This window comes from Hippocampus bargibanti, linkage group LG04 (genome assembly GCF_051943395.1).
Source record: "Hippocampus bargibanti isolate YZ-2025 linkage group LG04, ASM5194339v1, whole genome shotgun sequence".
NCBI lineage: Eukaryota > Metazoa > Chordata > Actinopteri > Syngnathiformes > Syngnathidae > Hippocampus > Hippocampus bargibanti.
Genome location: NC_142737.1, coordinates 33,940,615 through 33,966,767, shown reverse-complemented (window position 1 = coordinate 33,966,767; position 26,153 = coordinate 33,940,615). Strand labels below are relative to the sequence as shown.

At 46.9% G+C, this 26,153-nt stretch overlaps 2 protein-coding genes across 2 annotated transcripts; both read left to right on the top strand.

Annotated features, from left to right (window-relative positions):
• The first annotated feature begins 265 nt into the window (after positions 1–265).
• Positions 266–10,359, top strand: coq2 (coenzyme Q2, polyprenyltransferase). The gene is made up of 10 exons (XM_088995376.1): positions 266–301; positions 450–521; positions 661–703; positions 1,918–2,275; positions 3,075–3,241; positions 3,984–4,105; positions 6,746–6,831; positions 6,911–7,044; positions 7,903–8,091; positions 9,180–10,359. Exons 4-10 carry the CDS (start codon positions 1,999–2,001, stop codon positions 9,324–9,326), a joined length of 1,122 nt encoding a protein of 373 aa, XP_088851502.1. The 5' UTR covers positions 266–301; positions 450–521; positions 661–703; positions 1,918–1,998; the 3' UTR covers positions 9,327–10,359.
• Positions 10,360–10,520: 161 nt separating this feature from the next.
• On the top strand, positions 10,521–25,843 carry gldc (glycine dehydrogenase (decarboxylating)). The gene is made up of 25 exons (XM_088995361.1): positions 10,521–10,895; positions 10,993–11,071; positions 14,102–14,237; positions 14,348–14,512; positions 14,585–14,662; positions 14,749–14,896; positions 15,117–15,313; positions 15,406–15,502; positions 15,567–15,672; positions 15,740–15,879; positions 16,084–16,164; positions 16,232–16,329; positions 17,426–17,510; positions 17,592–17,633; positions 17,712–17,854; positions 17,940–18,015; positions 20,876–21,001; positions 21,984–22,133; positions 22,193–22,305; positions 22,384–22,525; positions 22,592–22,703; positions 22,797–22,892; positions 23,815–23,987; positions 24,064–24,144; positions 25,351–25,843. Exons 1-25 carry the CDS (start codon positions 10,635–10,637, stop codon positions 25,489–25,491), a joined length of 3,066 nt encoding a protein of 1,021 aa, XP_088851487.1. The 5' UTR covers positions 10,521–10,634; the 3' UTR covers positions 25,492–25,843.
• The last annotated feature ends 310 nt before the right edge of the window (positions 25,844–26,153 follow it).

The window sequence follows — 26,153 nt, the reverse complement described above, 5'->3', positions numbered from 1 at the left end:
ACCCTGTTTGCGTGTAATTTTCTCCGTGCGTGCATAGAAATAGTATCGATATAACGAGACTTTACTGTAATTATACATGATTTTTGGCAGTTAATTTAAGCAACAAAAAAACTGAGGAGCTATTTCGGAGCCAAAAGAGCCGGATCTTTTTAGCGAGCCGAGCCAAAAGAACCAGCTCTCTGAAAAGAGCCGGAATTCCCATCACGACAACACACGTACACGCTTGAAATGTGAGCTTGTTTTTGTTCCACCTTGAAAGTCCATTCCAAAAGGAAGGTACCAAATAACACAGTCATCACTGGTAATCCTTTCCTGATCAATGTTACAAAGAAGCCGAAGCGTTAATTCGTTTTAAATCGGCCATTGCGATTATTTCATGAGCAATTTGGACGTGTACTCACGTTTTCCGACTATATGACGAAATCACTGTTTTTGTCCCCACCTTTTAGGGACCGACCACCTCGAAAAGGAACCTACCACATAAAGGACGTTTTTGACCATGAGCGCGAAATAGTCTCTCGGTACTTGTACTAAGTTTTAATTCTTCAATATTTTATTGCTATATATTCATTTATTTTAAATTTTAGACTGCATTTTGACCCGTTTCCAATTTTGAACACCGTCGTTCGGCATTTGTTTCCGTCCGAACAATTTCGACAGGAACACCCAACAAGGAAGCGACCGATGACTTAAACCGTGTCAGGTAATTATCAATGCACGACCCCATTGTTTTCTTTTTACTTTGTGGTTTCCTTCATTTTATTAGTCATCATTGGCTCTCCTTAAATCACTGAGATTATTTCGTTTTAAAATAAGCCTGTACAGCTTCCTCGCTTAAATCGGAACAAAAAACGAACCAGGGGCTAAGCATTATTAGATCACGGCATTTATAAAGTAAAATGATTATTATTATTATTATTACTATTATTGCCCATTTCCCTTTCACAGCTCCTGTGTGGGGTTATTTTTGAGAAACTGGCTTGTTTTGAAAACGTATCGGTGGTGGGGCGGCACTGACACACAGAAAAGAAAAAAATGGGGAAACCAGCCAACAAGATTTTGTAGGGATGTGACAGCATTTTTCAATAATAATTCATCACACACGTTCTAATACCATATTAAAGTTGATTTAAATAGTTTTCAAATGATGTATAGATTATTGTTCTCTGACAAATAATAAGGAAATGATGGTCTTTTAATTTTGGAAATATGAGGGGATTTTTTTGCCTGTAATGACATTGTTAACACAATGAAAATCTGTGACTGAGTTCTTTATTACAGTTTAAACTACCATAACTTTTTTGATTGTTGGCAGATCTTAACGACTAAACTACCGTTGGAAAGCTTTTGAAATTCTAAACAAGAACAGAAAACACCAGAAAAGATTCCAAATATAAATGAGCGATGAAATGCAGGCAGATTTTCGTCAGAAATCCAAAATGGCTCTTACTGAGTACTAGCAAAGAAAATGGCGAGCTCGAGAACTATAGATGCTAATGCTTCCTTTTGCTTGAAACTTGGCAGTTATGGAAAGAAATACATATTCTACTGCTTCTACTTACTCACCTTTATAAACTGTAGTGTGTTTTTTTCCCCCCGTTTCTTGTCATCATATTGGGAAATTTCAAGACCCAGCATGGAGGGAAGCCGCATAGCTTGTAAAATCCCACCAAAAACCATCCCGTACTTCACCAAAATGCAATGATACACGACCGCGAGTACAGAGTGCGCTCGGTTCACCGGACAGAAACAATGGCGGTGGAATATAGGTCACTATAGCGTACCTACTGCATGTGTATTTAATCGTTGCCCAAAATAATCAAAGTAACAAATTAAAATCACATGATTAATACAAGTACTGAAAGGTACGTGATCATCGTGGCCATTCGTTGTGCTTCTTTTTTTTTCTCCCCGCAGAGGATAAAGAGTCTATGCCTGCAAGGATCGTTACCCCCGCTGGTTGCTTCCCTGCCGCCGTTGAAATCTAAATTTCCCTCCATGGCCGCCATGCTCCCAACCAAGCTCACTCGCTGGGGTCCGCCGAGCCTCTTCGGGAGGTTCCGCCGCCGCCCCGCCTGCTGCTTGGGCCTCCGAACGCTCCCGAAAGAGAGAGATCCACGGACCGGAACGTTCGGTCCCGGCCTCCGCGGAAGCCTCTGGCCGTCCGGGCTTCACGGAAGGAGGGGGTTGAAGATGTCCGCCGCGGCGATCGTGAACGCGGCCCCGGGGCCCGTCCGGCCGTATCTTCGTTTAATGAGGCTGGACAAACCCATAGGTGCGTACGTGCGGCAACGCTCGGCGGCGGCGGAACGGCGAGCGTTTGAGCTCTGGTACATCTCATCGTGTCCGCTACGACGGTGTCCAAACGCATTGTTGAACCGGGAATTACAGTCATACCTCGGCTTACCAACGCCTTGGCTAACGAACCTTTCGAACGTTACATTCACGACAATTTAATCTTGCCATACAAACTATTTTTCGGGATGCACACGGAGCGCCGCAATGAGTGATTTGTCGTCTTCTATTCCCTGCCCCCAGTCTTCGGTTGAAGCCGCACGTGATTGGTCAAGAACGCATTAGTGAGGGGGAGGGGTTACAGAAACACAAACAAGAGATAGGCAGACAGACGACAGAGAGAGAGTGAGGTCATGGATAGAAAACAGTGACATTTGGACGCGTTTCAACTTTATTGATAGTTCAAAGGCAAGAGAGTAGACTGCAAGATTAAAGTATCCCATCCATCACGCTCTGTACTGTGAAAGCGGCCACTCCATTCCATCAAGCCATCAACGACCATCACAAGTGTCAATAAAACCACTTTATTGTACAGTACAGTTTATTTCTTTCATTATAATACCATAGTGTATTTATTATCCATCAAATAAGGTCTAGTTTGTGTCGTTTTGAGGCTTATTTAGTCGAAAATGATGTTTCATGGGGATCTGGGAACGGATTATTCTCATTTTAATGGTTTCCTATGGGAAATGAATGTTTGGGATACATGTAATGTTTTCGCCTTACTTGCTTGGAGTTAGTTTTTGTTTGCAAAAGTTGAGCGTGTTTTTGGGCGTCAGGCACGTGGCTGCTGTACCTCCCGTGCAGCTGGAGCATCGCGATGGCCGCCGAGCCGGGTTGCCTTCCCGACGTGGGGATGCTGGCGCTGTTCGGGGCGGGCGCCGTGCTGATGCGCGGCGCCGGCTGCACCATCAATGACATGTGGGACAAAGACTTTGACAAGAAGGTACGGTACATGAGAATCCTCATCGGAATCATCATCCATTTCATTTCTAAGCGCCTTTCAAAACTCTCAAGGTCACTTTACAGTCACAGGATCAGTTTTTCTGTGGCTGAGCAGCGGCGGCCGCATGCGTAAGTAACTCAAATCGATAGAAAGCTAGCTAGCTAATAATAATATTAATAATACATTTCATTTCTAAGCACCTTTCAAAACTCTCAAGGACCCTAATAGATAGCTAGCTATCTAGTTAGACAGCTAACAGATTGCAAATACAGTAAAGTCTCGTTATATCGGATATATCGATAGTCCCGGTTATATCGATATTTTTTCGGACTCCTTTGAATATCGATATAACGAGACTTTACTGTAGATAGCGAGCTAGGTAGCCAGCAAAGGTGACCCGTTTTTTCCCGAGACAACGCGCAAGATGAAGTTAGCTAGCTTGCTAATAGATAGCTAGCTAGCTAGTTAGACAGCTAATAGATAGCTAATAGCTAGGAAGTAACTCAAATAGATAGCTAGCTAGCTAGAGAATCGATAGCTAATCGCTAGCTAGCTATTGAATAGATAGCTAATAGCTAGCGAATAGATAGCTAATCTGTGGCGATTAGATAGCTAATAAGCGATTAGATAGCTAATCGCTAATAATCGCTGGCGAACAGATAGCCATTAGCTAGCGAATAGATCCGATCACGTGCTGGCTTTTGACGCCAGGCGTCACTTTTTTGGACTCTTTTTGGTGCAGGTGAGTCGGACGGCCAGGCGACCCATCGCTTGCGGCGACCTTTCCCGTCTGCAGGCGCTGGTGTTCCTGGGAGGGCAACTGTCGCTCGCTCTCGCCGTCCTCCTCTGTCTCAACTACTACAGGTAGGTCGAGGCCAGACAACAACTTGCCATCCAGCTTCCTACACGCCTCGATCCTTTAGCGCAGGGCGGCGGGAACCTTTTTGTTTCAAGGGAGCCATAAAAGTCAAACATTTACTCATGTTTTTCCGTGACAGCAACACAAACACACACACACACGACCACTTTTCAACAAAATGTCAGAATGTATTATTTTCAAATAACTTTGTGATAGTAGTCAAAGGCAGCTTGAATGTCAAATGTGCTCATATGCTAATATGCATGACATACAGCACAGATGAAATGACACAGCGTGCGAAGCACTTATATCTATTAGCTAGCTAGCTATTTGCTATCTATTAGCTGTCTAGCTGGCTATCTAGCTGGCTAGCTATTTGGCTATTTAACCCGCTGGGTGGATGGATAGCTGGCTATCTATTAGCTATCTATTAGCTAGCTAGCTATTTGCTATCTATTAGCTGTCCAGCTGGATGGCTATGTAGCTGGCTAGATATTTGTCTATTTAGCGTGCTGGCTATCTGTTAGCTAGCTAGCTATTTGCTCTCTATTAGCTGTCTAGCGATTTTGCTATTTAGCTGCATGGCTGGATGGATAGCTGGCAATCTATTAGCTATCTATTCGCTAGCTAGCTACTTGGCCATTTAGCGGCTGGCTGGATGGATAGCTGGCAATCTATTAGCTATCTATATCTATCATATTTGTTTTTTTTTTTTTTTTTTTTCCCAAGATGGCGGCGCGTGAACACGCAGTGGCTCCCCTCTCTCTCCCGGCAAATTGGCGTTTTCATGTTTATTATGTTTGTTCACGTCATTCTATGTGCCTTGCACGCTGGGTCTGACTTTGACTTTGACTATTAGCTGTCTAGCTCGATGGCCATGTAGCAGCTCTTTGGCTATTTTGCGTGCTGACTGGATGGGTAGCTGGCTATCTGTTAGCTAGCTAGCTATTTCCTATCTATTCGCTGTCTAGCTAGCTAGCTATTTGGCTATTTAGCTGGCTGGCTGGATAGGTAGCTAGCTATCTATTAGCTATCTATTAGCGAGCTATCTAGCTTTCCATCTATTTGAGTTACTTGCGGTGGTGCGTGTGGCTGCCGCTGCTCACCCACAGAAAAACAAGTTCTACTTACCCTGTTACTGTAAAGTGACCTTGAGAGTTTTGAAAGGCTCTTAGAAATGAAATGTATGATTATTTTTATGATAATGACCTTGACAGACATAATAAACACGAAAACGCCAATTTGCCGCTGCGGCGTGTTCACGCCCCGCCATATTGGTATAAAAAACAAAAATAACAAATAATATGACAACGCATTCTCCAGCACTTGCTATACCCTCATTGTGACATGAAGCAGTTCTCGACGAACGAGGAGAGGATCAAAGCGTCCTTTTCAGCAGTGAATCAAGGACGTCATGGTGGAATGTGCATGTCTACTACGAGCTAAATGTTGAAAGCAAGCAAGTACTCACCATTAGCATGAATGGTTTTCCGTTCCTCATGATTGGTCAAAATCCATCCAAACGATGGGAATGAAAGTCAATTTGCCGGGTCCATACGCAAAGTCGCTGCTAGCTAGCTAGCTAGCTAGCCTGCGCACTGCTCATGAGCTTGCACGCTTGCTTTCTGCTGTCTCTCGGAGATTGATGATCGATGCTAATGCTAACGTAGCATGGAACTAGTCACAGACACCATTTTGTTTGGGTGACCTTGATTTAGGTGCCGTTGACGTCGAAACTTTTGAAGGAGCGAAAAAGTAAAAAAAATGTTTGTATGGACGGAAGGATTAGCCTTTGTGGAGAGAACTAATTTGATGGATTCTAATTTGCAATCAAACAATACCATCTTTGAAACAGTGAAATGTCAGTGGCACTATGACAAGCCCCGTGCTAACGTTAGCATCAATATACTACTGTGACAGGCAGCAGGAAGCAAGCGTGCAAGCTAAAGAGCCGTGTGCAGGCTAGCCAGCAGTCACCTTGCGTATGTACACGGCAAATGGACTTTTATTCTGATCGTTTGGATTGGATTGTTGCCAATCATGAGGAAGAGGTTTTCTCTTCCTTCATATTAATGGGGAGTATTATCACAAAGTTAGTTTAAATAATACATTCTGACATTTAGTTGAAGTCATATATGTATATACAATTACAATACCATAGCACATTTATTGTGCATAAAACAAGGTCTATTTTGTGTAGTTTTACGGCTTATTTAGTCGAAAATGATGCTTTATGGGGACCTGGGAATGGATTATTCTCATTTGAATGGTTTCCTATGGGAAATTAATGTTTGGGATACACGCTTTTCGCCTTGCACACTCTGTCTGGGAACCAATTAAGTTCGTAAGCCGAGGTATCACTGTATATACAATTACAATACCATAGCACATTTATTATGCATAAAATAAGGTCTATTTTGTGTAGTTTTATGGCTTATTTAGTCGAAAATGATGTTTTACGGGGACCTCGAAACGGATTCTTCTCATTTGAATGGTTTCCTATGGGAAGTGAATGTTTGGGATACACGCTTTTGGCCTTACGCACTCTGTCTGGCGAGCAATCAAGCGGCGCCCGCCGACCTTGAAACTATGCCATAAGATTTGGTGAGATGCGACCCTTGACCGGCGCGGCGCCATCTTTTCAGCATTGCTTTGGGCGCCGCCTCGCTGTCGCTGGTGGTGACGTATCCGCTGATGAAGAGGACGACTCAGTGGCCCCAGCTGGTGCTCGGTGAGTCTCCGTTTGGCGGGCGGACCTCCTCGGGCTCAGCTTTGCCTTCTCGCGGTGTCATTTGCTTGCCGGCGTTGAGGTCTGACCTTCAACTGGGGGGCCCTCCTGGGCTGGGCCGCCGTCCGAGGCGCCTGCGATTGGTCCGTGTGCCTGCCGCTCTACTTCTCCGGAGTCATGTGGACGCTCGTCTACGACACCGTTTATGCGCATCAGGTGAGACGCTGACAAGCCACACACACAAACGCCGCCGAGACATTCGGCTCACCGTTGCTGGCTACCTAGCTCGCTCGCTATTTGACATCTATAAGCTGGCTAACTAGCTAGCTATGAGTTATCTATGAGCTAGCTAGCTAACTTGATCTATTTGAGTTATTCCCGATTGAACGAGGTCACCGTTGCTGGCTACCTAGCTCGCTATCTATTTAACATCTATTAGCTGTCTAACAAGCTCGCTAGATATAAATGAGTTATCTAATAGCTAGCTAGCTAACTTGATCTATTTGTGTTATTCCTGAATGAACGGGGTCACAGTTGCTGGCTACCTAGCTAGCTATCTATTTCCTATCTATTTGCTAACTATTAGCTGTCTAGCTAGCTAACTATCTATTTCATATCTATTAGCTGTCTAACTAGCTAGCTATTAGTTATCTATTAGCTAGCTAGCTAACTTGATCTTGCGCATCGTCTCGGAAAAAAACAGGTCACCGTTGCTGGCTACCTAGCTAGTTGCGATCTATTAGCTGTCTAACTAGCTAGTTAGCTATTTATTAAGTTATGTATTAGCTCACTAGCTAACTTGATCTATTTGAGTTATTCCCGTTTTAACGGGGTCACCATTGCTGGCTACCTAGCTCGCTATCTATTTGCGATCTATTCGCTGTCTAACTAGCTAGCTGGCAAGCTTTCTATCTATTTGAGTTAATTCCAGTTTGAGTGAACGCTGGCGCATGTGGCTGCCGCTGCTCACCCACAGAAAAACTGATCCTGTGACTGTAAAGTGACCTTGAGAGAAAGAAAGCGCATTCTGACGTGTAATGTGACTTTTCAAGGTGTTTGTGTCCATCCACGTAGGACAAGGAAGATGACATCAAAGTGGGCGTCGGCTCCACGGCGCTTCGTTTTGGCGAGCGGACCAAGCCCTGGCTGAGCGCCTTCGGGGCGGCCATGACGGCGGGCCTGGCGGCGGCGGGGCTCCAGGCTGGCCAGAGCGCCCCCTTCTACGCCGCCCTCGCCGCCGTCGCCCTCCACCTCGCGCGACAGGTAAGCCTAAAATGGCGGCCGCTGCCTCCTCGGCTCTCTTGATTCTCTCGGACAGTCAAGCTGCGGTGACTCAAATGAAAAGCTCACGATAAAGGACAAGCCACGCCTCCGGACAAGTTGCGTAGCTAATAGCTATCTATTAGCTATATATTCACCAAAGGTGTAAGTTGACACAAATTCCCAGTGGACAAAGCACCCCATTTCCAACAGGCCAGAGCAGTCGAGCACCAGCGCAGGCGAACGAGGAAGCTAACAGGAGTTAGCGATTTGGCGCTTGGATAGCGGAAGTTTGATGCATGATGCATGCTAACTGAGAGCTCACTTGGTGAAAGAGAGCAATCGCCTTATTAGCGGAGCAAACCCATCGGACGAACATCCACTTTCCACCGTGTCATTTGTGACTCTGGAGCGCTGTCGGAGCTTTCTCTCTCGTCTCAACATCTCTGATGTTCGTGTGCCGTCTTCTACCACGGATTTTAACCAATCACGGGCGGCTTTACGGCTCTTATAAGCGGCTTCATATACTGGACGAAACGCAGTTTGTGCGCCATCTTGTGCATTTTCTGGGCGCTACATCGGAGTCCAGACGGCTCCGATTGATCCGGAAGGACTTCTTTTTCCGATGGCAAACATTGATGCTTTCCTCTTCAGAACGTTTTGAATCCTATTCATAACTGGATGAGTCACAAGAAAGTATCTTCTCCCAATCTGAAGCCATTGTTTTGATTCTGGAGCAAGGCAGTTTGTGAAGGAGTATCCTGGCGTGATGTCACCAACAAGGGGGCGGGACTTCCTCAATCTCGCCATACCGAGTGCATTTTGTATCAGTTTTGGGCCACTTTCTGTCATTTTGATTGGTGTTTGGCATTTGACTCAAAATATCAGCCTGCGTCTTTTGGCTATCAAACGTTTTTCGCATGTCAGTTAGGAAACCAAAAAAAAATGGTGTCGGTTGTCCTTTAAGTGAGCGAGCCAAACAAAATGGCTGCCTTTCAAAGTTGTGGTCGCTTTGTTGCGGCGGCGTTTTGTTTTTCTCCGAGCAAAAAACAACAAGAAGGTGACGTTGTCGGCGTATTTCTTGTGGCTAGATTTCCACTTTGGACGTGGACGACCCGGACGACTGCTGGAAGAAGTTTGTCTCCAACCGGAATCTTGGACTCGTGCTACTTTTGGGAATCGTCGCCGGGAACCTGTGGAATGAAAAAGGACAAAGGAGCAGACTTGATAGCTCATAGATAGCTATCATGATCGCTATCTAGCGAGATGGATCGCTATGTAGGTAATGGATAGCTAGCTGGCTGACTGTCTCGATATCTATCTATTGGCTAGCTAGCTAGCTTTCTATCTATTTGAGTTATTCCGGGTTGAGTGAACGCTGGCGTGTGTGTCTGCCGCCGCTCGCCCACAGAAAAAAATGATCCCGGGTCTGTAAAGTGACCTTTGAAAATTTTGAAAGGCGCTTACAAATGAAATGTATTGTTACAGTAAAGTCTCGTTATATCGATATTCTCGGGAGTCTGAAAAGTATCGATCTAACGGGCCTAGCGATATATCCGATCTTGCGGCATGTAAATTTTCTCCTTGCGTTCATAGAAATAATATCGTAATAAGCAGTACTGTCGATATAACGAGACTTGACTGTATTATTAAATGTTGAGTGGATGAGCGCTCCTTTTTGGAGCCACTCTGACTTGAAGTGGAATCCGCCATCCCAAAAAAAAGTCACCGAGAAGGCTTGAGGTCAAAGCAAAATGGGACCCATATAAATTAAAAAAAAAAAAGATATATTGTACATTCTTTGACATTAGAAATTCGTTTTACGTATAACGTTACATTATTTTTGGTAGTAAAATAATTATCAGCACATACAAACAAAGCTGTATAAATAAAAATATTTTTTTAATGAGTAATTCGTTTTCCACATCAGTTTACAGGATTTTTGGGAGTTAATTAATTTAAGCAACAACAAAAAAATAAACTGAGGAGCCAAAGAAGTCGGATCTTTTTTAGTGACCCGAGCCAAAAGAGCCGCAATTCCTATCACTACTCTGCACATATAAATCAAGCCATGTCAATGAAAATATTTGATATATTGTATTTTTTTTACAGGCGTAATTCGTTTTTCACATCACTTTACATGATTTTCAGTAGGTGATTAATTTAAGCAACAAAAAAATAAATACAATGAGGAGCCAAAAGAGCCGGATCTTTTTCGTGATCCGAGCCAAAAGATCCGGGTCACTGAAAAGAGCCGGATCTTTTTTTAGTGAGCCGAGCCAAAAAAACCGACTCTCTGAAAAGACGACTTGTAAAAAGTTGTTGAACTCGGGCTCGCCGTGACGTCACGCCCCCGTCTGCCCTGCTATTGGCTCGCCGCGGCGCAACCTCGGCCACTTGCGTCTCCTCTCCCGGCACAACCAGCGGCGCCGCCAGCAGCAGGAGCAGAAGCAGAAGCAGAAGCCGAGGCAGCTCTTCCTTGTCGGGCATCGCTTCACCCTCCGCCGGCATTCCTCAACTTGAGTTCCGAAGCCGAAGCCGAAGCCATGCAACGCTGCGCCAAGTCGTGGGCCGTCTTGTCGGCGCGGGCGGCCCACCGGAGCCGGGCGTCCGCCGCCGCCTCAGCCGCCGAGCTCCGGAGCCCCTCGCCGGGGGCGTCCCCGGCGACGCGCGGCCTCCGTAGCTCGGCGCCGGCGTCCTCCCGGCGCATCGAGCGGATCCTGCCCCGCCACGACGACTTCGCCGAGCGCCACATCGGGCCGGGCGAGCGCGAGAAGCGCGAAATGCTGGACGCGCTCGGACTGGAGGTGAGCGAGCGAGCGAGCGAGCCAAACGAACCTCCGCTCCGCCAACCAAACGAACCCCCCCCCCCCCCATTTCAAGTGCGCTTCTTTTGCTTTTTAGTCCATCGAGCAGCTGATCGAGAAGACGGTGCCGTCGTCCATCCGCCTGAGGCGCGGCTTGAAGCTGGACGACCCACTTTGTAAGTTGACATGGCCGTCCGCCGCGTGTTTTCCGCGTTTGGGGCGAAATGACGACCGACGGGGGGGGATGGACGTGTTCGTGGGGTGTGTGTGTGTGTGTGGGGGGGGGGGGGGGGTGATCGCGCAAAGTTTCTCGCTCGGGTCCCAAGTCCAGTTCAATCTGGTTCCATTACATCACAGCCCGGGGAGGGGGCTCGTAAGGAGGTGACATGGGGGGAGGGGGGATGCGAACGCCCCCCCCCCACTCCTCCCAACGCACTGTGATCTTGTCAATTCAAAAAAAAAAATAATAATAGAGAAAGTTGAATGAAAAGAAAATGCAAAAAAAGGGAAAAAATTTAGTACAAAGAAAATTTAAATGCAAAAAAAATGTCATGCTACAAAACTAATAAAAGACATTAAAAAATGATAGAGAGTAATATGAAAAAAAAATGGTACAAAGTATGCTGCTCAGCCACAGAAAAAACTGATCCTGTGACTGTAAAGTGACCTCGAGTGTTTTGAAAGGCGCTTAGAAATCAAATGGATTCTTATTATTATACAAAGAAATTTTAAATGTAAGAAAATGTAAGGTTACAACATTGTAAAAAAAAAAGCACATTTAAGGAAAAAAAAAGAAAATACTCTTCGTTAAATGGAGAAAAAAAGAAAAATGTTGCTACAAAGTATACAAAGAAAATGGACATTTCAAAATAATAATAAAGATAACAAAATTGTTAAGAAGAAAGGACATTTAAAGAAATAAAGACCGAGTTAAATGATAATAAAATGCAAAGAAAAAGATTGGTCCAAAGTATTCAAAGAAAATGTTTTTGTTTGTTGAAAAGCAACCAGAACTGGATTTCAAAGCAGCAAATGGAAAAACGCCTTTGAAAAGATGCTGGAGACCGCGATGAAGATGAGGATGAGGATGAAGATGAAGATGTTGCCGTGCTTTTGTTCGGCTTTTGTCGTTGCGGCGTGTCGTGGAAATCATCCAAACGTATTGCTAAGGGGATCACATTCCTTTTCTTTGCTTTTCCAGGTCTAAAGTGAGAAATAATCACAATACATTTCATTTCAAGCGCCTTTCAAGAACACTTGACACTCACAGACAAGCATAGGGACTAGCATCAATAAATCAAGTGACTCAACCCGGACGTAACTCAAATAGAATAGTAAGACAAATAGATAGAAAGCAAGCCAATAGATAGCTAATAGCTAGTCAGCTTTTGTTCTTTCTTGATTCACGTGATTGGCCTATTTTGGAGTTGCGCAATGGCGCCATTCTAGCTTGATGATTTACCCATAAGATGGCAGCATTTTGTTGTAGTTGTTGTGTGGGCCATAAATAGACACGTGGCAATCATTAACTACAGTTGTCGAGGGCGAGGGGAGGCGGCGTTTGATTGGTCGGGCCCGGTGAGGCTCGCTGCTGGCCCGACTTGTCAACTTCCTATTCAAGCCGCCACCAAATGAGGCCACTTGAAGGCCACTTGAAGGCCTTCCTGCGCCTCCATGACCGTCATGCGCTTGACTTTGGAATCAGCCAATCCTCCATGAAACACCTCCAGCGGCTCCAAAATGCTGCTGCTCGCCTATTGACTGCTACTCGTAAGAGGGACCACATTATCTCGCTAGCTAGCTAATAGCTAGCTCGCTATTTGAGTTATTCCGTGTGGCTGCCGCTGCTCACCCACAGAAAAACTGATGCTGCGACTGTAAAGTGACCTTGAGAGTTTTGAAAGGCGCTTAGAAATGAAATGGATTATTATTATTTGTTCCAGATTCAGCTGCTGTGAAAGCGCTCTATCAATCAATATGGATTGTATTGTATTGTATTGCATGTGGGGCATCGCCCCCGTTGAAGCGGCTGCCTCGATCCGCTTTTTTCTGGATGCTTTCCCCGCTGGCGGTTGGGATGGGGCGCCATTGTCCCATTCCTCGGCGTTGCCTCGGCGACGGAAGGAATCCCGCTTGCTTTGCCCGCTAACTGTCATGGGGGAGGGGTCAGAGGGGGCGGGACCGCATCTTGTCCTCCTCGGCCAACTTTCTATGGCCTCCGCTTTTTAATCCTGTTTGTTGCGCCGCTAGGCGGAATGTTTTGGCGACGCGTGACGGCCACGCGGAGCGCCTGAAACTCGTGAGTTCATCTCAGGTCGCCGTGTCAGACCAGGCTAGTCGCTAGCGGCCCCACGCGACACCCTCCAACCAAGCGCCCCCTTTGGTTTTGCTCCAGAAGCACTCTTGCGGCAGTCTAAAGTAGCATCCTAGCATCTTGGCGATCCAACGGGCTCTTTGACATTCCACTCCATCAAAAACGGTGCTGATGAAAAGGCGCTACCGCTCAGCACAGTCTCCTCCTTGATGAATGATGTAGCCAAAAATGCTAAAAACAATCGGTCTCCATTTTACACCACGCAACAACAACTCAAAGTGACAAAAGAAAACACAAAACAAGCAAAAAAACAAGTAAGGCTCGTGAGCGCACTTAGCTAGCTTTTTCTATTAGCTGGCCAGCCAACTGGAGTGTACAGCTAGCTGGCTAGCTATCTAGTAGCTATTTAGCTAGCTTTCTATCTATTTGAGTTACTTTTGGGTGGAGTTTTTCCAAGACGACGCGCAAGATCAAGTGAGCTCGCTAGCTAATAGATAGCTAGCTCGCTAGCTAGCCACGTGAACGCGTCTTTCCACCATGCTTTTAATGTATGTTTACATTTTGTAGCGTCATCAATTTTGTTAGCTTCTTCCGAATCTTTCTTCTGGAGCTATGACCCTGGGGAAAGTCCGGAAGCGCCAAGTTATTCGATACAGGCTTCCGATTGGCCGCTGAGGATGCAAATTGCCAAACGAACCGGCCATCCGGGCGGAGACGTTTTGAAGGTTGTTCGCCCGACGTAAAAGTTGCACGCCCCGGGCGTCCGGGCAGGCGTTGTTTCAGACACTGCTGAAAGGGTTTCCAAAACTTTTTCACCAAAAGTTGAGCAAAAAGAAGGCGGTTTTCCTCATTGCGAGCGCTCTTGCTAGAAACGTCCCTCAACTGATTGCAGGCGAGAACGAAGTGTTGGAGTCGCTGCACAAGATCGCGTCCGGAAACAAGGTTTGGCGTTCCTACATCGGCATGGGCTACTACAACTGCTCCGTGCCGCCACCCATCCAGCGGAACCTCCTGGAGAACGCCGGCTGGTGAGCGGCGCCGAGCCACCGCCGGGTTTTGCCCTCGTGGGAACGGGACGGTCCACATCCCCGAGGGTTCCAACCGCCCCCTCTGGCCCCTCGGTATTTGCCCGCCTCAGGGTGACTCAGTACACGCCCTACCAGCCCGAGGTGTCCCAAGGTCGCCTGGAATCTCTGCTCAACTACCAGACCATGATCTGCGACATCACCGGGCTGGCCATGGCCAACGCCTCGCTGCTGGACGAGGGCACAGCCGCCGCCGAGGCCATGCAGCTCTGCCACAGGTGTGAAGATACGGAAGGGAGGCAAGGCCAGTCGCCCCAACTGTCCCACCTTTGCTTGCCTTCTCGTCCCAGACACAACAAACGAAGAATCTTCTACGTCGACCCTCGCTGTCACCCCCAGACCATCGCGGTGGTCCAGACCAGAGCCAAGTAGGGTCGCGCTCAAAGTCCCGCCTAGCGCCCCGAGACGTGCTGTCCAACGTGGGCGCCCCGCCCGTTTGACTTGGACGTTGCAGCTACATTGGCGTCAAGACGGCGCTGAAGCTGCCTCACGAGATGGACTTTAGCGGGAAGGACGTCAGCGGGGTTCTGTTCCAGTACCCGGACACCGACGGGAGGGTGGAGGACTTTACGGACGTCGTGGACCGGGCGCACAAGGGAGGGGTAAGACCGCTCCGATGAGGCGTCGGGCGGGCTCGCGGCTCCTCGAGAGGTCCCGGTGTGAAACGACGGCATGTTCGCGTGCCGCCGCTTCGGCCGCCTTCCCGACGTCGGGATCTCTGAGATCCGCAGTCGCGCGCCGTCTCGTCGCTGCTGTTTGGTAGCTTGTCTGGCTCATGACTGATTTTTGGTGGTCTGACCAAACTCTGGTTTGCGGTTGTAGGCCTTGGCCTGCTGCGCGACGGACCTGCTGGCGCTGTGCATGCTGCGCCCCCCCGGCGAGTTTGGCGTGGACATTGCCTTGGGAAGCTCCCAGAGGTTCGGGGTCCCTCTGTGCTACGGGGGTCCTCACGCCGCCTTCTTCTCCGTCAAGGAGAACCTGGTCCGGATGATGCCCGGCAGGATGGTCGGCGTCACCAGGTGGGACACAAAGACGACGGGTAGATCCATCCCCCAAACGTCCCCCGAACCTCTCGCGAGTAGCGTACCCTTTGTCGATTTTTTTTTTTTAGGGATGCGGCGGGCAAGGAGGTGTTTCGGCTGGCGCTGCAGACCAGGGAGCAGCACATCCGACGGGACAAGGCCACCAGCAACATCTGCACGGCTCAGGTAGGACCTCGGAGCGCCGACGCCTGACCCGCCGTCTCCAACGGACTCGTCTCTTCACCGCCAGGCTCTGCTGGCCAACATGGCGGCCATGTTTGCGCTCTACCACGGCCCGCAAGGACTCCGGCACATTGCCGAGAGGACGCACAACGCCGCGCTGATCCTGGCCGAGGGTAAAAGGTCTTTGCGCCGCCGCGAGCGCGGCGGGATGACTTGTAAGTGGCGGTGGTTTCGCCGCAGGTCTGAAAAGAGCCGGACACCGGCTGCACGGCGAGATCTTCTTCGACACGCTGAAGATCAGCTGCGGCGTGGCGGCCAGGGACATCCTGGAGAGGGCCGCGCACAGGAACATGAACCTCAGGGTCTACGCCGACGGAGCGGTGAGGACCTTTCCGCCGTTTTCTTCCTTTTGTCTCGGGAAAGGTCTCGCTATTGGTCCTCCAAAGTGACTCGACGGACAGGCGTCGGGATCCTCGGGTCTCCCCCTCGGATGAGGGAGTCCTCCTCAGATGCCCCCGCCCCAAACCAAGTCATCTCGGCTATCGCCATCACGCATCCATTTTTCCTGCTTGTTGTCGTCGCAGCTGGGCGTGTCGCTGGACGAGACGGTGACCGAAAGGGACCTGGACGACTTGCTGTGGGTCTTTGGCTGCGAATCCTCGGCCGTACGTTGCCGCCATTTTGTGCCGGCGCCCTCTTGCGCGTTTGCGCTCATTCATTTTCCCGCCATAGGAGCTGATTGCCGAAAAGATGGGCGAGCGGATGAAGGGCATCATGGGAAGTCCTTTCAAGAGGACCAGCAAGTACCTGACGCACCAGGTCTTCAACAGGTGGAGAGTCGACCGTCACGCCAACCAGGGTTCCGTGCGGTCTATAAAGTACAGCGATACCTCTGCTTACGAACGCCTTGGCGAACAAACTTCGGATTATGAACGTTACATTCGCGAGAATTTAATCTTGGCATAGGAACTATTTTTCGGGATGGACATGGAGCGCCACAATGAGTGATGTGGCGTTCGCGAACGAGCCCGTTCTGACAAAAAATGGATACAGAACACAGTGAAATTTCAACTTTATTGATAGTTCAAAGGCAGAGTGTAGATTGCAAGGTTAAAATATCCCATCGATCAAGCTCCACAAATAAGCCATCTGTACACTTGATGCAAAAAGCCATGAAGCTATTGATGAGGAACTAGGTAAAATTATCGCAGAGAAAGCATGGCAACTTCACTCGGATATCGTCAAGAGGCAACCTGGAAGTTCGTCATCCATTGATGATTTCAAGGCGAGCCACGAACTTGAAGCGTCGTACAGGGATTCATAGTGTCATTGGTCAAGGTGAGGCAGCCAGTTGTGATGATCAAGCTGCCAAAGCTTACAAGGAATCATTCTTCAAGATGGTGGAAGAAGAAGGCTACGTTCCTCATCAAGTGTTTCATGATGATGAAAGCGGCCACTCCATTCCATCAAGCCATCAACGACCATCACAAAGGTCAATGAAATGACTTTATTACACTGGAATGTTTATTTATTTCATGACAATACCATAGCACATTTATTAAACATAAAATAAGGTCTATTTTGTGTAGTTTTAAGGCTTATTTAGTTGAGAATGATGTTTGATGGGGACCTGGGAACAGATTATTCTCATTTGAATGGTTTCCGATGGGAAATTAATGTTTGGAATACACACTTTTCGCCTTACACACTCTGTCTGGGAACCAATTACGTTGTTAAGCCAAGGTATCACTGTATTGTTGTTCCTGGCCGCTAAGGAGAACCTTTCCTCTTGCCTTTGACGAACTTGTAGTAGCTCGGGTAGGTTGTTGTGGAAGAAAGCGTCCTCTTCCACGCCAGCCGGCGGCCGATTGGACGCCGTTTCCTGATCCCGTCTGGGCTAACGGTCTGGCTTTGGCTCCCCCTCAGTTACCACTCGGAGACCAACATTGTGCGCTACATGAAGCGCCTGGAGAACAAAGACATCTCGCTGGTGCACAGCATGATCCCACTGGTGAGAAATCGCCGGCGGGGTCGTTTTCACAAAGAAATAACCAGAGCGATGATAAGGGCAACAAATATGGCCGCCGTTTAGGGTTCTTGCACCATGAAGCTGAACAGCTCCTCGGAGCTGACGGTGAGCGTCTTTTTGGCCCCGCCCGCCCGCTTCGTATTTTGTCGTCCGCTCTTGAAACGGGCTCCTTGTTTGCGGCAGCCCATCACCTGGAGGGAGTTTGCCAACCTTCACCCGTTTGTGCCGCTGGAGCAGGCCGAGGGCTACCAGAAGCTCTTCGGGCAGCTGGAGAAGGACCTTTGTGAGGTGACGGGCTACGACAAGATCTCCTTCCAGCCCAACAGGTGAGCACCGGGCGCTAAGCGTTAGCCCGTTTGCGCTAATTGAGAGCCAGCGCGTGACGGCCGCTTGTGGCTTTTTGTCTTTTAGCGGCGCTCAGGGCGAATATGCCGGACTGGCGGCCATCAAGGCCTACCTCAACTCAAAGGGGGAGAGCTCCAGAAGCGTAAGTGAGCAATGGGTGTCGCTAGCCATGCTAGCAATATCTATCTATCTATTTGCTGTCTATTAGCTATTTAAGCTATTTTAGTTAGCTATTTAACTAATTAGCTGGCTAGCTATCTTGCTATCTATTAGCTAGCTATCTATATGCTGTCTATTAGCTATTTAACAAACTAGCTAGCGATCTAGCTAGCTTGCTAGCTATTTGCTGTCTATTAGCTATTTAACTAACTAGCTGGCTATCTATCTAGCTATCTGTTAGCTATCTATTAGCTAGCTAGCTATCTATTTGCTGTCTATTAGCTATTTAACTAACTAGCTGGCTGTCTAGCTAGATATCTGTTAGCTATCTATCTAGCTATCTATTAGCTATCTATATATTTGCTTTCTATTAGCTATGTAACTAACTAGCTGGCTATCTAACTAGCTATCTATCTAGCTACCTGTCTAGCAAGCTATCTATTAACTAGCTAGCTTTCTATCTATTTGAGTTATTCCGGGTTGAGTGAACTCTGGCGCGTGTGGCTGCCGCTGCTCAGCCACAGAAAAACTGATCCCGTGACTGTAAAGTGACTTTGAGGGTTTTGAAAGGCGCTTAGAAAGCAATGTATGATGATGATGATGATGATGATGAAAGGGCTTTTCGGGAAAGCCGTTAGCCGCCGGCCGGCAAATGCCGGCGGCGTTCTCCTCACGGCTGTGAGCTTCTGCAGGCGCCTTTCCCGAGCCGCTTCAACTTTATCCTGGTGTGTTGCGACTCGTGTTTATTTTGTTTGTTTATTTTATTGTTTGTTTATTATTTTATTTATTGGTATTTCTTTGTATTTTTACAATTTTTGTATTGTTTATTTTTTGTTTGTTTATTATTTAATTATTATTTCTTATTTTATTATGTATTATTTTATGTTTGTTGATTTTATTGTTTATTTATTATTTTATTTATTTGTATTTTTTGTATTTTTTACATTCTTCTGCATTTTTTATGTTTGTTTGTTTGTTATTTTTTGTATTTATACATTTGTTGTATTGTTATTATTTTTGTTTGTTTATTATTTTATTTATTTGTATTTTTACTTTTATTGTAGTGTTGTTGTTTATTTTATTTAATATTATTTATTATTTATTTTATTGTTTGTTAATTATTGTATTTTTTGTATTTATACATTTCTTGTATTGTTGTTATTTTTGTTTTGTTTATTATTTTATGTTTGTTTATTATTTGATGTATTTGTATTTTTTTGTATTTTTCCATTTTTTTGTATTGTTTATTTTTTTGTTTATTTATTTTATATGTTTATTTTTTTGTTTGTCTATTATTTTATGTATTATTTATTTTATTTATTATTTATTTTATGTTTGGTTATTTTATTGTTTGTTTATTATTTTATGTTATTTATATGTATTTTTACATTTTTCGTATTGTTTATTTTTGTTTGTTTATAATTTTATTTATTTGTATTTTGTTTTTTTTTCTTCATTTTTTTTGTATTGTTTATTTTTTGTTTATTATTTTTTTTGTATGTTTCTTTATTTTATTGTTTGTTTATTATTTGATTTATTTGTATTTTTTTGTCTTCTGTATACTTACATTTCGGCACGCGCAACGTGCTCCTGCGAGTCACCGCGACATCAGCCTTCTGCTGATTGGTCATCGCTTTGCAGATAAGAGACGATTGGTCATCACATTGCAGATAAGACGTCCCCTGAGATTAGGAACAGCTGACTGGTGGTCTTGGCGCAGTCAAAGTCCAAATGGACAAGATTCCATATTTGGAAGATTATATTTTGGAGAGATTATGCGTGCACGTGTTTCTGTGGGAAAGGGGGCGTGTTGTTATTTGCAGATGTTGCCCAAGCCGGAGGGAGGTCCAAGTGACCCGGCTGGATTGCGCAATGTCACAAGTGTCGCCCTAATAAGGCAGCGGATCGATTAGTGAGCGCTTCAACGTTCGGGTCACCCAAAAAAGACAGCAAATAAATCGAAATGCACTCAGTGTTGCAGATTGACAGAAGAAAAATAACCATTGATAATAATAATAATAATAATACATTTGATTTCTAAGCGCCAGTCAGCTCGATAGCTAATAGATAGCTTCTAGCTAGCCATCTAGATAAGAATAATAATAATAATAATCCATTTCATTTGTTAGCGCCTTTCAAAACTCTCAAGGTCACTTTTAAAGTCACAGGATAAAGTTTTTCTGTGGGTGAGCAGCGGCAGCCACATGCGGCAGTGTTCACTCAACCACAAGGTAAGTCAAATAGATAGGAAGCTAGCTAGCGAGCTAATTTGTTCCCAATTTCTCCTGAAGATTGTGGCCACTTCTGCTAAAGTCAAGGCTGGCAATTGATTTTGTTGCTTTTTGACACCAAACGATTGAAACAATTGCCAGTGTCTGAAATAACGTCTGCCCGGACGCCCGTGGCGGGCAACTTTTACGTCAGGCGTACGACTTTCAAAGCGTCTCCGCCTGGGTTGCCGACAATTATTTTTCAAGAAAAATGGGGCAGGCAACTTTATGGCCGGGGAGACAACTCTGAAAAGTTGCCTGCCCTGGTGTCCGCTAACTTTTTCCTCATGAGTTTCAGACACTGACACGAGCTTAAAAAAAACAACGTCCTCCCCCCCCAAGCTAGCTATCTAGCTGGCTGGCTATCTGGCTAGCTGTCTATTAGCTGGCTAGCTGGTTTCTCAGGTGTTTCAGACGCTGCAATTGTACACGAGTCCAAACACGAGAATGGACAAAGTCTCCGGATTGGGCTGTGGTCGGCCATTTTTGTCTCAAGCGTCTGTTTTTTGGCGACGTTGCCTCCCGAATTCAGACGCCGTGACGGCGGCTTTGTGTTTGTCTTGTTGGGCGCAGGTGTGCTTGATTCCCAAGTCGGCGCACGGCACCAATCCGGCCAGCGCTCAGATGGCCGGCATGAAGGTGCAGGTGGTGGAGGTGGACAAAGACGGAAACATCGACCTGGCCCACCTCAAGGCCCTGGTAAGCCCCCCCCCCCCCAGAGGAACCACAGGGAAAGTCAAAGTTAGCATACGCTAACTCTGTGCACATATAAAACAAGCCATATTAAAATAATAATAATATGAATAATTTGTTTTCCACAGAATTATATGTGATTTTTTTTTGGAATTCATTAATTTAAGCAACAAACAAAGTGAAGGGAGCCAACGTGAGCCGAGTCAAAAGATCCGGCTCCCTGAAAAGAGCCGGAATTCCCATCACTACTCTGTGCACATATAAATTATAATATTTGATATAGTGTATTTTTACATGGGTAATTTGTTTTTCACATAATTTTACATGATTTTTGGATTTAAGCAACAAAAAAACTGAGAAGCCATTTGGGAGCCAAAAGAGCCGGATCTTTTTAGTGAGCCGAGCTATGAAAAGCGGCTCTCCGAAAAGAGGTGGAATTCCCATCACTCCTCTGTTCAGCTATAAATCAAGCCATATAAATAAACAATATTGGATATGGTGTATTTTTCTACATGAATAATTCATTTTTTATGATTTTTGGTAGTTTTTAATTTAAGCAACGAACAAACTGAAGAGCCATTTGGGAGCCAAAAGTGAGCCGAGCCAAAAGATCCGGCTCCCTGAAAAGATTCCCATTACTACTCTGTGCACATATAAATTATAATATTTGATATAGTGTATTTTTTACACGAGTAATTCGTTTTTCACACCATTTGACATGATTTTTGGTAGTTAATTAATTTAAGCACCAAACAAACTGAGGAGCCATTGGGGAGCCACAAGAGCCGGCTCTTTTGAGCGAGCCGAGCCAAAAGAATCGGCTCAGCGAAAAGAGCCGCAATTGCCGCGCTTGCAAAACCCGTTTTTGTTTTCTTCAAACGATGACGGTCATGACGGTGGATTTCCATCGTCAAGTCGGAGCCAATATTTGCCGCGGCTTTCTCCCGGAAAGCAAAGCCCTGAAGGCACGCCTGAACTCTCGCCGCAGGTGGACAAGCACAAAGCCAACTTGGCGGCCATGATGATCACGTACCCGTCCACCTTCGGCGTGTTTGAGGAGCAAATCCAGGACGTGTGTCAGCTGATCCACGGCGCCGGCGGCCAGGTGTACCTGGACGGCGCCAACATGAACGCGCAGGTACGGCGCCGGGTCGCGACCCCCGCTTCCGTTCAAGCGGTGCAAATGGCGTGTGGCAGGTGGGCCTCTGCCGACCCGGAGATTACGGCTCGGACGTGTCGCACCTCAACCTGCACAAAACCTTCTGCATCCCGCACGGCGGCGGAGGACCCGGCATGGGGCCCATCGGGGTGTACGTAGCCGCCGGTCGTAGGCCCGATGCATTAGCATTAGCGTTAGCATTAGCGGGCTACGCTTTGTCTTGGAGCAGGAAGGCCCACCTGGCCCCTTTCCTGCCCGGCCACCCGGTGGTCTCCATGCGCTCGGTCGACAGCGGCAGCTCCCTGGGCACCATCAGCGCCGCGCCGTGGGGCTCCAGCGCCATCTTGCCCATCAGCTGGGCCTACATCAAGGTGGGTGGCCGCCGCCGCCCACCCCAAAGTTCAAAGGCGCGGCCAACTCGCCTGCTCCCTCTGCAGATGATGGGGGCCGAGGGTCTGCTCCACGCCACGGAAATGGCCATCCTCAATGCCAACTACATGGCCAAAAGGCTGGAGGGCCACTACAAGATCCTCTACAGAGGCGCCAAAGGTAGCATCGCCCGCCCGACCGCCCGCTCGCCCGCTTTGCGTTTGCCGTCACGTTTGGGTGACGACGCGCCTCCGCCCTTGTCTACGTGTGCAGGCTTTGTGGCCCACGAGTTCATCGTGGACGTCAGGCCCTTCAAGAAATCGGCCAACGTGGAGGCCGTGGACGTGGCCAAGCGCCTCCAGGATTACGGTCAGTTACAAGATAGCTAGCTAGATAGCTAGCTAGATAAATAGCCAACAGATAGCTAATAGATAGCTAGCTAATAGATACAGTTAGAATAATCAGACATTTCATGTCTAAGCACATTTCAAAACTCTCAAGGTCACTTTACAGTCACTGGATCAGTTTTTCTGTGGGTGAGCAGCGGCAGTCACACGCCCCAGTGTTCACTCAACCCGGAATAACTCAAATAAATAAAAAGCTGGCTCGATAGCTAACAGCCAACTAGATAGCTAGCTAATAAATAGCTAGCTTGCTGTTTAATAGCTAATAGCTAGCTAGCTAGATAGCCAACAGATAGGTAATAAATAGCTAGCTAATAGTAATCTAATAGCCAGCTAGCTAATACATATCTAATAGATAGCTAGATAGCTAGCCAACAGATAGCTAATAGATAGCCGGCTAGCTAGATAATAGATATCTAATAGATGGCTAGCTAGATAGCCAACAGATAGCTAATAGATAGCCAGTTAGCTAGCTAGATTTCCAACAGATAGCTAATATCTTAGCTAATAGATAGCCAGCTAGCTAGCCAACAGATACCTAATAGATAGCTAGGTAGCTAGCTAGCCAGCATATAGCTAATAGATAGCCAGCTAACTAGCTAGCTAATAGATGGCTAGCTAGATAGCTAATAGATAGCCAGTTAGCTAGATAGCTAGATTGCCAACAGATAGCTAATAGATAGCCGGCTAGCTAGCTAGATAATAGATATCTAATAGATGGCTAGCTAGATAGCCAACAGATAGCTAATAGGTAGCCAGTTAGCTAGTTAGCTAGCCAACAGATAGCTAATAGCTAGCCAAATAGCTATTGAAAAGCCGTGGTCACGAGGCGTTTGTTTGATTGTGTAACGTTTATTTTTTTCCCCCTGCTCCGGTTTGTTTTGTAGGCTTTCACGCGCCCACCATGTCGTGGCCCGTGGCCGGCACGCTCATGATCGAGCCCACCGAGTCGGAGGACAAAGCGGAAATGGACCGCTTCTGCGACGCGCTGCTGGGCATCCGCCAGGAGATCGCCGACATCGAGGAGGGCAGGATGGACCCCCGCCTCAACCCGCTCAAGGTGGCCCCGCCGATGCCGCCGATGCCGCCGTCGCACGTTGTTGACCAATCAAACGACTTTTTGTTTTGCGTGTCAGATGGCGCCGCACTCGCTCGCTTGCGTCCTGTCGTCGTCTTGGGACAGGCCTTACTCCAGAGAGTTTGCCGCCTTCCCTCTGGTAAGATGTCACATCACATCACATTTAGTTTATTTTATTTTATTTTATTTTATTTTATTTTATTTATTTTGGGGAGGGGGAGGGGCGGGGCTTCACATTTCCAGCTTTTCACATCCAAAAGAAAATGGCTGCACCTTTAACGCCTTTTGTCAATCCACTCCACCCTCTTTATCATCAGAATAATAACAATACGTTTCCTTTCTAAGCGCCTTTCAAAATTCTCAAGGTCACTTTACAGTCACAGGATCAGTTTTTTTCTGTGGGTGAGCAGTGGCAGCCACACGCGCCAGCGTTCACTCAACCCGGAATAACTCAAACAAATAGAAAGCTAGATAGATAGCTATGCTATCTCTTTGCTATTTAGCTCCCTGGCTGGCTGTCCAGCTAGCTAGTTATTAGCTATATAACGCAAGTGAAAACTTCGGAAGGAAAATCAACAGTTTTCCATTGCTGGTTAACTAAATGAGTTTCTTTAGCTGGGTTAACAGAAGTACAGTGATACCTTGGCTCACGAACTTAATTGGATCCCAGAGAGGGTGTGTAAGGCGAAACGTGTGTATCCCAAACATTAATTCCCCATAGAAAACCATTATAATGAGAATAATCCGTTCCCAGGTCCCCAGAAAACATCATTTTCTACTAAATAAGCCGTAAAACTGTACTGTATAATAAAGTGGTTTTATTGACCATTGTGATGGTCGTTGATGGCTTGATGGAATGGAGTGGCCGCTTTCATCATCATGAAACATGAGGAAGGTAGCCTTCTTCTTCCACCATCTTGAGGAATGATTTCTTGTAAGCTTTGGCAGCTTGATCGTCACAACTGGCTGCCTCACCATGACCAAAGAAAGACACTATGAATCCCTGTACGACGCTAAAAGTTCGCGGCTAGCCTTGAAATCATCAATGGATGACAAACTTCCAGGTTCCCTCTTGACGCTATCCGAGTAAAGTAGCTGTGCTTTAATTGGACCTAGTTCCTCATCAAGTGTGTTCTGTTTAGCTGGCTTGATGGCTTTCCAGATGAAAACAGAGGTACTTTCAAGGAATAAGACAAAGCAAAAAGATGTGGCTGTGTGATTGACTTGACTCTTGAGTCTCCGCTTTGCTGCAGATTTCCTCCAAAGTGATTTTCCACCTTTCTTTTTTTCTTTCTTTTCTTATTTTTGTCCCCGTCCGTCCGTCCATCCGTCCGTCCGTCCGCAGCCTTTCATCCGTCCCGAGACCAAGTTCTGGCCCAGCATCTCGCGGATCGACGACATCTACGGCGACCAGCACCTGGTGTGCACCTGCCCCCCCATGGAGGTCTACGAGTCGCCCTACGAGGAGAAGCGGGCCTCCTCCTAGGACCGGACTTCCCTTCCGAGCTCAGTCCCCCGATCCGCACCCGCGCACCCTGCTGTGCGGGGATTGCCATTCGTCTTTGTCCATCGATTGACTGGGACGCGGGGCAACTCGGTGGGACTTTCCCGCCCACCCCCAAAAATGAAAAATCAGAATGACTGCGCCCAAAACAGCATTTTCCAATGTTTCTCAAAGACGAGAAAGCAAATTCCTCGTGCCTCGATTGTTGCTGCCTGACACCCCCGCACGTCCCCGCCTTTTTTGGGGGAGGGGGGTCGAAGGTCATTTGTCTCTGTCACCTTCTTATTGTATTTTAACATCTCAATGTTGATTTAAAAATGCCGTTTTCTTTTGCCGTTGTCTGTCGTGAACTTTTTGAGACGGAAATCGCACCATCGTCGCACTGCCTTCATTCTGCTCTGCGCGAGTCGACTGTCGAGCTTTCTCTCGCCTCAATGTCGGCGGAGGCAGCCGTTCTCAGTCCACCTCGCCGAGTTTCAACCAGCAACCATTTGGCAACAATCTCCAAAAGAGCCAAATCGGTTCCGAATCCGACTTTTTCACCAAGCATCCGGGCCTCTGGACGTCGGCGTCAACGCGGCGTGATCTTGGGACACAGCAGAAGTAGTCATCAGACGGAAGTAATATTTGTGTGCAATTCATAC